This window comes from Apteryx mantelli, chromosome 1 (assembly GCF_036417845.1).
Source record: "Apteryx mantelli isolate bAptMan1 chromosome 1, bAptMan1.hap1, whole genome shotgun sequence".
NCBI lineage: Eukaryota > Metazoa > Chordata > Aves > Apterygiformes > Apterygidae > Apteryx > Apteryx mantelli.
The window spans coordinates 2,125,787-2,140,864 of NC_089978.1; the positions used below are offsets into that span (position 1 = coordinate 2,125,787).

General features: G+C 50.0%; 1 protein-coding gene across 1 annotated transcript in view; it reads right to left on the minus strand.

Moving 5' to 3' along the window:
* CLPB (ClpB family mitochondrial disaggregase) overlaps positions 1 to 15,078 on the minus strand; it is a 93,341-nt gene continuing 78,263 nt past the window's right edge. Inside the window, exons 10-16 of the mRNA XM_067305809.1 lie at positions 14,194 to 14,238; positions 10,837 to 10,998; positions 8,032 to 8,188; positions 3,989 to 4,062; positions 2,156 to 2,275; positions 1,567 to 1,671; positions 1 to 905 (exon numbers count right to left, since the gene is read on the minus strand). Of these exons, the coding sequence (XP_067161910.1) occupies positions 654 to 905; positions 1,567 to 1,671; positions 2,156 to 2,275; positions 3,989 to 4,062; positions 8,032 to 8,188; positions 10,837 to 10,998; positions 14,194 to 14,238 (915 nt within the window). The 3' untranslated portion in view covers positions 1 to 653. The remainder of the gene's footprint in view (positions 906 to 1,566; positions 1,672 to 2,155; positions 2,276 to 3,988; positions 4,063 to 8,031; positions 8,189 to 10,836; positions 10,999 to 14,193; positions 14,239 to 15,078) is intronic.

A 15,078-nucleotide genomic window follows, 5' to 3' on the forward strand; every position in this document is an offset into this window, starting at 1 on the left:
TATGTGCACGCTGCATTTATTGCAATAAATTAAGAGGCGGGCGAAATACAGAGTCGAAGAGTGCCTGGTGGCTTTTAAAATCAAGCGGTCATACACTCAGTCCCTGTCCTACCCCTTTTCCAGCAGCAATCCAACCCCAGCGAACCCAGCCTCCGCAGTGAGACTCCCCTTTCAGGAACAGCAAGTCCTGTTGGAGCCGAACTCCCCGGCTCCTGCATGATCTGACATCTGCTTTCCCCCCTTTTTAAAATACTCCTTCACCTTGTGCCAAGTGCTTCTACGGCGAAATCCCACCACCCTCCACCTATATATTTGCTATGTCCCCGTAACAGCAGCACGGCACCTCCCCGGTCCGTAGCTGCAGCCCCAAACCGCCTCCGTGTCTATCCCGGAATAAATGGGCGCAGTGTGGTCACACGAGGGTCCTGCCTGCCCGTGTCCCGCTCCCGAAGAGGAGGAAGAGCCCACGAGAGCACAGCTTTGCCCCTGCCCCACCTCACGCCCTGCTCTGACCGTCAGGAGTGGCCTGTACACACTGATGTGGCCAGACTGGACACTCCGAGTCTCACGGTATTTTATTGTCAACCAGGGTGGCCTGCAGCGTCCCACAGGCAGCAGCTGCTTGGAGAGTGCTCCAGGAGTGGTCCTCATGCCTATAAGAAGTAAGTAATATTTTCAGGGTTCAAAGGTGCTTGGATGTCCAGTTTTCGGGATTTGCTGTCTTTCTCCACGATCTCCAGCCGCAGCGTTGGCATCTTTGTTTTATCCACCCCAGAGGACGAGCTGTCCTTGGTTTTCAGCAGCTGCTTGTCCAAATCCTCCACCGTGATCCTCAAAGTGCACCCCCTTGGCAGCAGGTCCTGCTCATAAGCAGCTGCTAACTGGTTCACAACACGCCGTTCAACCTGAAGAAGACAAAGCGGCTCCCATTAGAAAGCCTTCTGCCCACTTAAGCCCCTTCGGTCAGCCTCAAAGCCTCTGGAGCCACGCAGCACTCCTTCCCACCCAAGGGCAGAGCAGATGTCCCCAGGGTGTCTCTTCTCTGCCTTCTGCGGACGGGGCTGAGCCCTGGCAGCACAGCTCACACCGCAGCGTAGCAGGAGGTACACCAAGAGACTTCAGCTGCTTCTGAACAACATGCGCCTGAAGCTCTTCAGAAAACCACCCTCACAGTGGACATTTTCTTGATGGATCTTAACCAGTGTCAGATGGACATCTGACCTGCCTGGTTGCAAAGCACAGGCAGGAGCATGTATATGCCGGTCCAAACGTGTGTGTGGACAATGAAGAAAGTCAGGAGAAATCCCACAATCTCCTGCTCATATAACTTAACTCTCTGTGTCTTTCTGAAGTATATTGGCTGTGATGTTTCCTCCCACAGATCATGAACATCTCAGCCTTGGAATCTGTGGGAACACTCTTCTAGGGGACAGACACAAAGAGTAACCATCCCGACTCTTCCCATGCAGACTGTGACTGTGAGGTGATGCTGTGGGGTTCGTCTGTGCTCCTGTGCCCTGTGTAACTCCAAATGGGGCCAACATTTGCTTCATCCTTCTACTTTACCTCATGTTTGATAGACCGGGCGCCATAGTGCAAGTTGTAGCCATCAGCCAGCACGTCCATAACTTCCCTGTCCCAAACCAGGGTGATATTGTGCCTCGTTTTGGCCTGCGGGGTGAGAAGGAGAAGGAAGTGTTACTGGTGCCTTTGAGCAACCCGTTTCTTCACTAGTTAGGAACCCAGGACACCATGGGCAGTGTGGTGGGGAGCTGAGAGTGTCCTTGTGCCTGAGCTTGGCCTAGATGGCCTTGCAGATGGAGTAGGTGTCTGGCCTGGAGCATCTAGGATGGTATCTGTACTAACTTAAGTTATGGTTTGCAAGTCCCCTGCTTAGATCTGGGACCAAGACAAGGACAGACGCTGCATGCACCTCATAAACATCCTTGTGATCCTTTGCTCCCCATGGCTACAATCCTGTCCTGCTGCTGCTCCGGCCCTGAGAGCGTGGCTACAGTTCCTTGGGAAACAGAGCCACAACCTTCACCCTGCCTCTGTATCAGCAGTTTGAAGGCTTGGACAGGGATTTCCTCTGGCTCACATGTCATGCGAGAAGTTACCTCTAAAGCAGTCCCCTCTGAGCAAAGGTTTTTACCTTCTTGGCCCAAAAATTCAGCTCCTTGTTGACAAGCTGGATGAGCTCCGAGTGGCAAAAAGGGAGAAAATACACAATCTCATTGATCCTCCCCAGAAACTCGTCCCGTCGGAAGTGAGCCTGCAAGGACAAAGGGTGAAGGTCAGCGGGGACAGGGTGGTGACGCCGACAGGCAGACCCGCGACAGCGACACTGCAGAAGGAGCTCCCCAGAGCCCACCTCCATCTCCAAACGACAGTCACGCATCTGTGTAACGAGGCCCTGGCAACCATCCCTCCACATGCCACGGAGCAGGAAATCCAGGCTGCCAGACCTTGGGTCACCAAGAGCAGCTCTCAGCATCGCTTAGGGGAGGAATTAATTTTTCCAGAGATGGCAAAGGAAGGAACTAAAAACTAATCTCTCCCGCACTGTAAGCCCGGCTCCAGCCTTTCCCGCTGCACTCCCTCGCACGAGTCGCAGCGACATTTTCCTCATTGCTCTCTGGGCTCTCCTGTTTCTGAGGGTCTGATCTGAGCCTCCCACAGGGAGGTCAAATTCTTGGTCTGTGTAGGAAGTGCCACGTGAACAGCACCCTGAAGTGCTTTAGAAACATCTTAAAGCAACTTAATCGCCAGGGCAGGGGCAGGAAGCGGTGGGATTTTTCATTCTGACGGACCGCTAGCATTTCTTGCCCGGTTCCTACGCGCACCAATTCCGTGCGCAGCCCCCCGCGCGCTAATGCGATTGGGAGCCCCCCCCCGCCATCTGTAACCCGCTCAGACACACCGGCCGCTTGTGGCCGCGGTCAGACCTCCTCCCCCAGTTTAACCCTCGCGCCGGGCGCTCAGACTGCGCCCAGGCAACGCAGGAGGGGAGAGGCTGGGCTGCACCGGACCGCACCCTTGAGAGGAACAGTCGGACTGGTAGGGGTGTCATTGCGATGGGTGGCTGAGGGCACTACAGGACTGATCTCCATCCTATCTGCACGGGGTACTAACCCACCGAGGCCCCCGGGTTGGGTATCTTCTCTAGCATTCCTCCATATTCAGACCACTGGAGGATGCATTTTAGACCTGACCAAGGAAGTACTTTGGAGGTTCTGTTCTGGCAGCTACTGCCAGCAGACCGTCAAGAAAACATCTGGGAGCTCCCACCAGTGGGAACACAAAAATCAAGCAGGGCACCGGGAAGGCTTGGTTCCACTCAAGAGTCCGTGTAATGGCAATGTCCACGTGCACCCTTCCCCTGAAGCCTGCCCTAGTGAAAAGGGAACAGCGTGAGGTCTCTGTGTTCCTCCGTCAGCACGGCAAAGCCCATCCTCGTCACTCAGACCTCACCCCAAAGCGCTCACCTCTGCGCGACCTGCGAGCAGTGAGTTGGATTAGGAGCAGTGACCCCCGAAGAGGGGATAGTCCTGTCCCTGGTGTAACTTAACACGAAGCTCCCTCAGCACCCAGCGAGCAGCAGCACTATCCAGCAGCAGCTGGACCCCGCGCTCTGCACCCCAGTTTCTCTCACTGCTACGCTCTGCACACACCACCATGGGCAAGGAGAGAAACCCTCAGAGGTGCTTACTGCCACGCTTGGCACCCCATGCTCCCTTTTCTGTCTCATATCATTGCTCTGATACAAGAGCACAGGGAGTCAATAGGATGCTGTCATTTGTTTCTGCAAGGCTCCGAGCTTACTTCTTGTGGCTGAAAATTAGAAACAAATGACGTTGTGTCACATTGCACAGCTGGGAGACGGTTGGGGAATGGGGTGACAAACATGGCAGATACGGCACAAAAAGGCTCAGTGACCAAAACTTAGGACACCTGAAATATAAGCCATGAAAAAAATCCTCGGTACCTTTAAGATCGGGCGAATAACCTTTTCCTTGAATTGCTTAGAGATGGTTATCTTGTCAGTCATCTGGACATCCTCTGAAAGACATAAAGACACCGTGTGTCAGTACGTAAGGCAGGACATGGTCTTCCTGTCCCATCAACTCCTGGAGAATGAACAACCAAGCACTGTGGAAAGAAGCAAGACAGCGGGCAGGAAGGCAAGACGGGGGCTTAGAGGGGACTTCATACCAGACCTGGGCTCTTGATACATGCCACAAAACACGTTTGTGTATTAACCTGTTGGTAACGTGCTTGCCCTGCACCTTCCATGCTGTGTAACTGGTTCCTGCCATTTAGGTCCCCGACTTGTTTGTGCCTGGGTCTCCTCTCGCTGCCCGTCGGGGCCCGAGGAAAGCACCCTTCGCTAATGCGTTTCACTGATACTCTTGCACGGCAAAAGAGCTTCCGCTCCACCTCCGCTCTCTGCCTTACACTGCCCAGGAGCCGTCTGCCTGGAGACTTCAGATAACGAGAGTCCTCATTTGGCCTCCACAAATCATGGCCTGCAGCCGGGCTATCAGAACCGGCGCTGATTACATTAGGCACAAAGTACACTGTCATCTGGGGTTGTTCTGCATAGGCTCTCGCAGCTCCTGTCAGGCACAAACGGTTCCCAGGCTCTTCAGCAAACAGCAAAATCCGTGTTCAGACAGTCTGGGGCAGAAGTCTGATGTAGGTTTTGGGTCTACTTCCCTCCATTGACTGTAGATGGAGCCAGGGTCTGGCAGCCCTGCACAGCAGGCTCCCTGAATCCCAGCTCTGTACCACAGCAGGCAGCTTAAACGCAGGGCTTAGCTTTCTGCGGCCTAAATTCACTTTTCTCTTTTTCTTTATCTCCTCATTTCTTTCTGCGTTTCCAAGCATTTAACTACACATGCTATTTAACATAACCAGGGAGGTTGCATGCATCAAAGATGCTCGGATAGGATTTTGAAAAACAGGCCAGGAGAGAAAGTTCCACGCTGAGGGCTGGATCCTGAAAGCTTTTCCCACGTCACAGCCTTGGCAAAGGCTGTTACATGACTAACAGTGGCAGATGAGGCTTTCAAGCTTCACCTTATCAATATTAGTGCCGGTGTGTGACAACGCGGTGCTACGTGCTCTGAAATCACCTCTTCCCCTTCCCATCCCGGGCCGCCAAGGGAGGCTGAGGTGCTCTTATTGACCCTTGTTTGAAAGGGCCCCCCCTTTAAGTCTTAGTAACCCTCTTAGGATGGACACAAGCATGCTGGCGCTCAGTGGGGCAGGAGGGTCTTTAGTTGTAAGGATTCAGCCCATTTCACTGTTCTGCTTTGTGCTATAAGACACCAACAAGGGTTTTTTCAAAAAATAACAGGAATTTGGCATGGCATTCTCCCAGCACACAAGTCCTGTAGAAGAGAAGAGCTGGAAAAGGCAGAATGCACAGAGCCACCCCCAGTACTTAGCTTTGTCACCTGTAATACTCACTGCTTGCACTCACAGATTGAGAGATGCTGTAGAAGCAGCTCCTTCCGTCTATCTTTCCATTTATCTACCCATCCAGGCACTTACACTGACCTCATGGCCACTGCATTCAAGACCAAGCCAAGCCAGGAGCTCAGTAAATTACAAGGAGGTCCGTGAAACTCAATTGAGCCTAGGCTTCTGATCCAAAATACATTTTCCAGCTATGCTCTCTTGCTGTCATTCACCAACTGCAGCTGTCTCTTGTACAGTTCTAGAAATTAAAATTCAATGCTTTCCTCATTTAGGAGAAAAGTGCTTGGCATTTTAAAATGTTATTCTTGAAAGTTCAGTTGCAGGCATGCTTTGTCCTTTACCTAGTTTGATTGAAGTTTAAAGATTCTGAATTAAGCAAGCTTTCGTACTCACTTCTCAAAATAAAAAGGAAGAGACAGTGAGAGAGAAGCTGAAAAATACATCTGAGGCCTAAGCCCAACCTTTTTTCCTGCTATCCACGGAGTGGATGCAGATGGCTGTGCTACAGCCCCAGGACACACTGCACCCAACAAGTTCTCAGGGCGTTTCCACCGGTGAGAGGAGTTCTCAAGACTGACCTTTTGCAAATATTGCATATATGTAAGATGCCACACATTGCCAGATACCCTATGGAAGATGTGCTGTCTAGACATGTAAGACAGTAAAAAGGAACTAAACTCTGATGGGGTAAAAGCAGGATGTGACCATCACGATAAATGACTGCCTAGTTATTCACAAGCACAGCAACACCGGACAGTGATACTGTTTCCTTGCGCTCCCTACGCCTGTGTCTGTGTTCGCACGCAGTCTCTCATTTCAGATCTAGAGGGAATGGCCTCTGAGCAGCCCTCACCTTCTGCTCCCCCTCAGCGCAGCAGAGACCCCGTCAGTAGCTGGGGTCTGCTGGAGTTATCGCTGAAAGGGGAGGACAACAGAGGGTTAAACTGAAACTGGGACTCTCAGCGGAGTGGTTTATTTCAAACCTTAAAGGCTGCCCTCATCCCTACTCAGTGCTCCTTTTCAGTACATTACTTCACTTTCTTGGAAAATTTTCCACAGGACCCTCATGGGTGGGCCTGCTGCTCCGTTGCAAGGCAAAGGAAAATTTATGAAGCTCAGTCCTTTTGGGAATGACCGTGGGGAAACAAACTCTCCCTCTTTAATGTGAGCACCTGTACAGGCCACAGCCTTTTTGTAGAAAGCATTGGAAATGTCTTGAACGAAAGAAAAGGATGAGATGATAAAGGGAAGAGCATGGAATCAAGAAGGCTGAGGTGGGACATAAATCCCTTCCCAAAGACAGAGCTCAAGGATATGACCTTGAGTACTGAGGAGTTCACAACATGGCAAACCCAAAGCAGAGGTATCACAGGAGAAAGAACAGCTCAGCTTGGTGCGTGAGACTCCTTTTCAGCAACAGGTCATGCTAGAAGCCAACAGCGAGACTTCTTAGACACACGCACGGACGAGAGCAGGCAGCTGCCTCCCCTTCCGGCAGACAAGCGCCCCTGAGGCTTGCCCTAAAGCTGCTGTGCCTTGGAGCACACATCAGTGTGGACCAGCTGCAGGGTCTAGCACAAGAGAGGCAAGTGCAGAACCGGCTGGGTGCTCCCTTCTGGCAAAGGGATGGTAGGACAGGTGGTGTCAAATGAAACAAGCGGTGGCATATACTTATTAAGACCTTCAGTTTGCTCCCAGTAGACACTCCCGGAGTTTTTAGCACCTGACTAGAGGGTGACCAGTTCATTAATGCAGAACTCCATCACTCTCTGAGGCAAGGTGAAAACGTGGAGCACCCATGAAACAGCGCCATCCTCCAGAGAATCGGAGCGAGCAATTATTAACCTACTCACTGCACAGATGACAGTGGTCACCAGGAAAACAGGCTCCTCCACAGCAATTTGGGCTGAACAGGGGTTTGAGAGGGGAGGGAGCTCTGTGAAGGCAGGTTTCCACACCTTCAGCACAGAACTGCAACAACACTGTTCTATCTATAGGAGAACATACACAGTCAGTAAAGACCAGCGCAGTGAGGACACAGAGAGTTTGAGCGCGCCTGAGTGAAAACTGGGCTTGACCAGTCCTGGAAAGCAGAGAGTGGGAACACAGATGGCAGAGCCAGAGCCAAACGAAAGCTTCATGTGCAGAGTTTAGACAAGGGTCCTGGAGAAGCTGTGAAAAACGCCAGAGGCAGGCAAACGTGGCCATCTGAGGCCATAGCACAGAGCACTGGGCCTGATTGGAGACAGAAAAAAAAAAAGTGGGAACTTTATTAAAGACCTCTCCAAGATCTGTAGGGCCAGGGGCTTTAGGGTCTTGTGAGCTTCTCCAGTTTCACCCAGCTTTGGTCAAGACGGAGCTGGGGGGGAGGCCTGAGGCTGTGAAAGGCAGTAGTACCTGGCTGAGCAATGCTGGAGGGTACCGTTCAGAAGAGTTTTTGTGGCTGATGAGGCACGGCATGTGATTCTTGCAGCAGGGACCTACGCTGCTATGAAGGTGCTGGATTCTTTAAGGATTTGGGGTATGACAGTGAAAGAGCAGTACCTAAGTTTTCCGCGATCCTCTTCTTGCTCATTTCCACGGCCTCTTGCCTAAGCTGCAGAGCATGCTGGGCTATCTCGTCACTCGCCACATTGGAGGTCATGATAAAGATGGCATCCTTGCAGTCAATGGTTTTTCCTTTCCCGTCTGTCAGTCTGCCCTGGAACGACACCAGTCAACACAAGCAGCATGAGAGCAGGTGTCACAGAACATTTCCAAAACATGAGACGAAAGGTCAGGGGTCCCACTTTTCCCCAGAATGGATGTATTTTTGATACTGTCCAAGAGATACCCAAGGATAAAGGCAGGCAATTAAACAGGACTGAGCTGCAGAAACTGAAGAAGTTCAGCTCCTCAGAGGAATCACATAACTGACCACGCACGCGGTCCCAGCCAGGATAAGCTCAACTGAAGCTTTGGGAAAAGCGTTCTCCCTTGCAAGGGAGATGGGCTGGTGCAGCTCTCAGTCACCTATGGTTGCCTGCCTTGTGTAACTCAGCTGCCTTTGACCCTCTGCCCATCTCCCTGCTGTGGTTTCGGGTCTGACACACGAGCTCTGGTGAATCCTGCGAGAGCAGGTGAAGTTGTTGCCACCCGGCGCCACTGACCCACCACGCTGATAGAGGCTGTTGTCCCTCTGGTGGGTTTGAAGGCAGGACTGTCAGACACAGTCCAGGCTCTTAGTTCAGCCCTGCTTTTGGTTGTGGCTTAAGCTGGGATGCTGGACTTGGAGTGGCTGGGATGTGATCCATTCCCCCTTGCCGACTCTTTTTGGTGGTAACCACCAGCAGAAAAGCAGAGTGGGCAGCAGCAGGCAGCAGTGCCTTAAACAGCTCCAGCAGCATTTACCGCATGCTCATCAAAGTCTTACAGATGAGTCACTCCAGAGCTCTCCGTGCCACCGTGGCAGTCTGGGAGATCTCCTCCATGCGGGGGTGGCAGGGAGGGGTCAGGCTCAGAGTGACGTTTGTAGTGGTTTGAAAGCACCATGCAGAAGTGCAATGTTGGTAGTCCAACCAAAAATAAGCAAAACTGAAACAATCTTGCAGAAATAGCAGGGTTATGAAAAATTTGTTGGAAAACTGTTGCCATTTAAATCCCAACATTTCTGAGGAGATGAGCGCTGTGGAAGGGAATGGGCCAGAGGAACTGACCTCCTTTCTCTGGGTCACTCTGCTCTGGTTATGCACATGGAGCAAACCAGGTAATGAAGAAACTGTGACAGCAAGAGGCAACAGGGAGCATCCCTTACGCCCGCAGAACCGCCCCGATGAACCAAACCAGGGCCCGTGGCTGCAATTGCAGCCCAGCATCGCAGGAGCGCATGCGTCCATGGGGAGCAGCAGGAGCCTCACCTGGCTTGTGGGAGGTGACTACTTTGGAGCACTAACTGCTGCGGTATGCTACCAAACTAACACAGGAACCCTTCAAAAGTACTAGTTCTCTTGATTAATAAAATAAAAAAAGAGAGAAAAATAAAGGGGAAAAAGTAAGCAGCTCCCCAGGCAGTTTCTTTCCTCGATATGTCTCCAGCAGCAGATATCCAGCACAATGACACAAATCCTTGTTGGGTGCTTGAGATTAACATTTGGGTTATTGCCCTGTCAAGTGCGTGGTACAGGAATTGATTTCACATTTAGCTGCTGCTGTGATGATCTATGCAAGAAAAAATTGTATTATTAATCCTTAAAAGAAAAACAAAACCCCAAAAAACCTCACAGCACATTGCTTGGGAGTTTGTTTGCCTCTGAGGACAGACTGGGACCTTAAAAAGAAACAGAAAAACTTGCATGCAACAGGCTGAGTGCTCAACAGAGCATGCAGCACAACCACCACTTGCTTAATCTTTAATCTCTTCTGCAGGCCCCAGGCTAACTCATGGAGACACACGTTTGTCTCTGGTTGCCACCGGTTCATGCAAGGGAAACTGTAACTTCCCAAGACAGGTCATTTGTAAAGAGTCCTCCCAGAGACGAGCAGACAGCAAGGGACCCCAAAGTCATAGGCTTTATCTATGTTCCCTCCCTCAAACAATGAGCGTCTGCCCGCCTAGTCCCAGCAGGATCAGGTAGTGCCATGCATGTTTGGGGGGAAAAGGTGTGAGACAAATCACATGCCACCTGAAAAATCAGCAATTAGCCAACCTGAACTAGAAAGCAGACAATTAACAAGAAATGACTCATTAGGATTCAGATGGATTAAGGAGCCCTTCGAGGCCCTCTCCAGGATACAGTGCTTGTCTGATGATGTGCAATACCCTGCTTCGTGCCCGGGAAGTGAAAGCTGATTTCCTCCATGCCATGTCTGAGAGGGTGTATGTGTAAGGCATGCGGCCGCACGGGGCATGCCGGTGAACAGGGCAATCGCCTTCGCGTCTCCTTTCATCGCTCCTGCTTTCTGCAGTGGACAGGCAGCCCACCTATTTTGGCACCGAGCTTTCATTGGGGGTTTCTTGTCTTGGTAGTATCCCCATGACATGGTCTTCAGCATAGCACCTTTCCAATGACACAGGACAATCTGATTCCTAGCCTTCCTGTTAAAGTTTCTAACCTTCCCATCACTTTGTCTGAAGATGTCATTTCTTCTACCAGGAGACCTCAGCATGATTCTGTTTCCTGGTGTTAAAATGGAGACGAGAATGACAGGCTGGCTTACATTTTTAGAAGTGAACACTGACCATTGATTTGGAGTGTTTCAACTGTGGTTCAGAACATCTCCTACAGCCTCATCCCTTACACTGCCCACTGCCATCTTCTGATGACTTTGTGCTAGCCTTTGTGCTAACTTGGTTCTGAAATGCAGACTTACTTCATCGAACAGCTGCAGCATTATGGTGAGGACATCCGGGTGGGCTTTGTCGACCTCGTCAAAGAGCACCACAGCATTTGGACACTGCCTCAGCTTTTTGGTGAGCTGCCCACCCTCTTCATGACCCACGTAGCCAGGTGGAGAGCCAATAAACTTGGCCACCTAGGGAAAAACAACAGGAGATGAGGAAGATGATCCGCACATTGTCAGGAAAGAAGCCCTCTCGGGTATACAGCAGCGAGCAATCAGCCATGATTCTTTTCCGTAGACAAATCAAGTTCTGTATACGTTGTGACATCTATCACACCCCAGGTATCCCAAGATCAGCTTAATAAGCAAGTTTGGCAAAACGCAGATCAGTGACTGCTGAGCAATTAACTCACACAGAGCTTTAACCACCAGAATCTGAAAGAGCAGCCACTGGCAGGCGAACAGGCGCAATCCCTACCTTCATGAGCAGTGTCCAAGTGTCCCATCCTAGCTGTTCAAGACATACTTTAATGCCTTTTAGCCTTTTTAAGAGCAAGAATTTAAAGGAATATGAATGGCAGATGGCTTTGGCGGGAAATCAAAGTTTGGGTCAATAACCAATTTCATCACTTCTTGATGCTATGAGTTTTTAAATAAAGTTACAGAGAAGAAAATAGAAGAATATTTCTGAAAATAGAAATATTTTAGTAAAAATGACAAGCAAGCTTTGATGCAGCTTGGGACATTTTCAAGGTATCCAGTTCTGCAGGTGCTTCCAGCATTGTCTAAAGTCACTGTCCTTCAAGTGTATAAAAGGTGCAAAACTAAAATTATCAGTCAGTTTGGTTAATTCAGTGTGGCTCTCTAGGATGCCTATGTGCCGAAAGAGTCAGTTGCTCGCTGGTAATACAGGGAGCAGATGGAATTCTTGGAGCAAAATCCCCAATCCCCAGAATATTGGTGACTCCTCAAAAACCAGAGAATTTGCAACTTCTTATTCTAGGACAATGCAGCAGCGCAGATTACTGGTGAGTCTGCTGTGGCTTCACTTGGTGCCCCTACGCGACTGTGGTGGCCAGCTCTGCAAGGCTGGTGGAGGAAACAAGCCACAGTAGCTTCATCTTTGCCTTTGACCAGACGGCACTTTAGGACGCCTAAGCGCTTTCGTTCAAAGGTGGGTCCTTTTTTTGCCACCTGCGGAGCAATCCGAACAGGCTGCCCGGGGACAGCCGGGGTCCCCCCTCCTGAGAACTGCGGGGCAGTGCCGCTGCCTCCCCTGCCCTCCTTCGAGACTCTGGGGACAGAGGTGAGGGGGCTCCCGCCGACTCGGGGACGCGAAGGCAGAAATCGGCTGAAGGCAGCTAATTCATTTCATTTGTTTTGCAGTGCCCGTGGCTACATGAGGCTCCCCAGGCTCCTTCAGAGGAGGCTGTCTCCTGGACTGACCTTCTGATCCTTGTTTGCTTGAAAAATTTATATTGCTTTCCCTGCAATTCTCTACTTTATTTCTTCCCTTTGCTCTGCCTCTTGTCTGTCAGGGCACAATATTTTATACCTTACATTTATACTGCTACTTCTAACTCCTCATTCTTTCTTTGTACTGAATCATCACTGTGGCTGTATTTTTATTCATTTTTTACTCCTACTGTGTAGGATCCTATCATGACCACTGAGGAGCCATCTATCAGTCTGGCAGCGAGCACTTCTTTATTTTCTCTTCCCACAGCCCTTCACTTTAATGTTTTTGAGAAAATAACACTCTTTCGGAACTCTTCTAGCCCTGGCCATTCAAGGGCCCTACGGATCTTGGCAATGGTGCTGAGACTCGCACTGCCTTGTGCCAGGTCAATACTCTAATCAGCCCTTGGCACAGCGCGGGCACTGAATGTGAGGGTCTGCCTAAAATCTCCTCTCCACTCATAGCGACAGTGCTCCCTAATCACCAGGAAAGAGGCTGGCTGCAGCCCTCGGCTTGGAGCCTGACGGCGGGTCAGAAAGAAATGCCAAAAAATGGTGCCCCCAGCTTGCAGCGGTGCTTCTTAGCGCCTCCCCAGCAGGCTCAGCTAGGAGCTTGTTCCCTTCTGCACAGTCAGTGGCAGACAGACCCCTCCAAAAGCATTAGGGCTGCCCGGGCCCCCAGGGGGGCTTAACACTTTCCAGTGCAAACACCTCATAGAGGTGCAGAAAAGGTACGTGTGATCACTCAGGGTCTGTGTCTCCAGCCAACAGTCCCTTTATAAAATTACCTCCTTCTGGTCTGAAATTTTCTGTGCTATTGGTTTTTCTCCCTGGATTTTCTAGAGCATCCTGTGCCTTCTCCGGGGAAGTTTTTGCAGATTCACTCTTGCATATTCACTGCAGGTATCTCAGGGACATTCATCCCCCAAGTCTTGTAATGATCCCGTCATCTCCAGGGTCTGAACCAGCGGAGATGTTCTGCTTCTTTTGCAGCATCAGAAGTAAATGGCCAGTAGGTGTAATAGGAGGGGTGGACTCTGTCTACTGGGGTCTCATGGTACAGCACAAATCTGCTCTGCCAGCTAAATGCAAGTCAGTAAGGTTCAAGCCTAGACACTTCCACCGTTCAGACTGTTAGAATAAAGACATGGGACTGAGGAGAGAGCTGGCCAGTGCTCTGCAGGTGGACAGCCCACGCACCCTTGACACCTCAGTGCATGCTAGGATCTAATTTACATGATCTCAACAGACTTGGCACACGCAAAGCCAAGGCAGCAGAGAAGCAGGTTCAACCAAAGTAGGCCCAGGCAAAGTGTTTGAGGTTAGGAAGTGAATGGGGCTTTGCGCTCACTTGAGCTTATCTTGAGAGGTTGGAGTGGGCTTACAAACAGTCTCTGCGTATTTACAAAACGTGGCTAATCACTCATGTCCAGGCTGCGTGTTTTCATGCACAATATATCCTTTCAGTTGCTCTTCACCCGGGGTACAGACACCGCATACAGAGGGCACAGTACTGGATACAAGTGATAAAGGATTTTCCTTCTCCTTGGTCTCTGTTCCTAACGTGCTGCAGCACTTTAACTTGCTGTTCTTCAACTGGTAGTCCCCATACTGCAATTTACTCCACATCCCCGAGCAACTATTGTTGCTAGCTTTCTTGCATCCCCTTTTGACACACTAAACTGCCCACCTCCTGGAGAATGTGGAACTAATTTGGAAAGATCCTGAACGCTCACTGCCAGGGCTAGGCCCCTCTGACAGCATCCATCTGGGAGGTGTTTCCTGTGTTCAAGAGCAGCTGGGAGATCTTAAGCCCCTCCAAGGACAGTGATGAAAGGTAGGGGAAAGAAGGAATTGACACGATTTGTTTAAATTACCAATTAAACTCGAAACTGCAATCTCTAGATGTGCGACAGCCCATTTACTAACCTCGTGCCTTTCCTGGAACTCTGACATGTCCAGTCTAATGAAACCCTGTAAGAGAAATAAATATATAATGTGATTTTGATTAACGTGCTCAAAGTTTCAGTACATTTAGAAGTCTTCTCCAGAACCAGACAGGTGGCTACACAGATGAGCACACTGGTGTCTGCTTCTTGGTTCCCAAGGATTGCAGGCAGTGGAATGGCCAGATAAACCCACTACAAAATGCTGAAGACTTATTCTGAAGGAAGAGGAAAGTAATTGCAGTTTCTCAAAGACAGCTAGGAACAGTTCCCAGAGCTGGCTAACAATCCCCCAGCTGAGTTTCAGTTCAGATGCTCTGCTCATCACTAGAGCTAGAATGATAAAAATGGGACTGAAACAGCAACTTGCAATTTGCTAAGTAAAACGGATATTATTGCCATTCGATTTTTGGAAATTAATCACAAGAAGAACACAATGCTTCTCAGGAAAAATAAATAAAATAAAAACAAAAATCATAAAGCCAAGGTAAACTAGGTTTGTGGAAGATCACACTGACGAGATAACGTTGTTACAGAATTTATAGTTAACATATAAACTTCCTTTTGCATTTCAAAAGTTGGTCCACTGCAGACAACGAACTGCCTGGGCTTGCAGCTATAACCTAGGTCCTAAAGGTATGAAAAGACGAGCTTGAACTTTCTCAGCAACAACGCAGACACGGTCAACTAGACATGGTAGTTCTCCACAGGCATCCAGTTAATAGGTTTTGGGTAGTCACAGGTTACACCCTCCTGGACTACCTGCTCCACAATGCGTATGACTGTTCCCATGCTGTACCAATGAGACAGTCACAGGCAGCAAACCCAGTGTTGCTGAAGATCCTTAGAGGCTGGTTTAAACATGTGC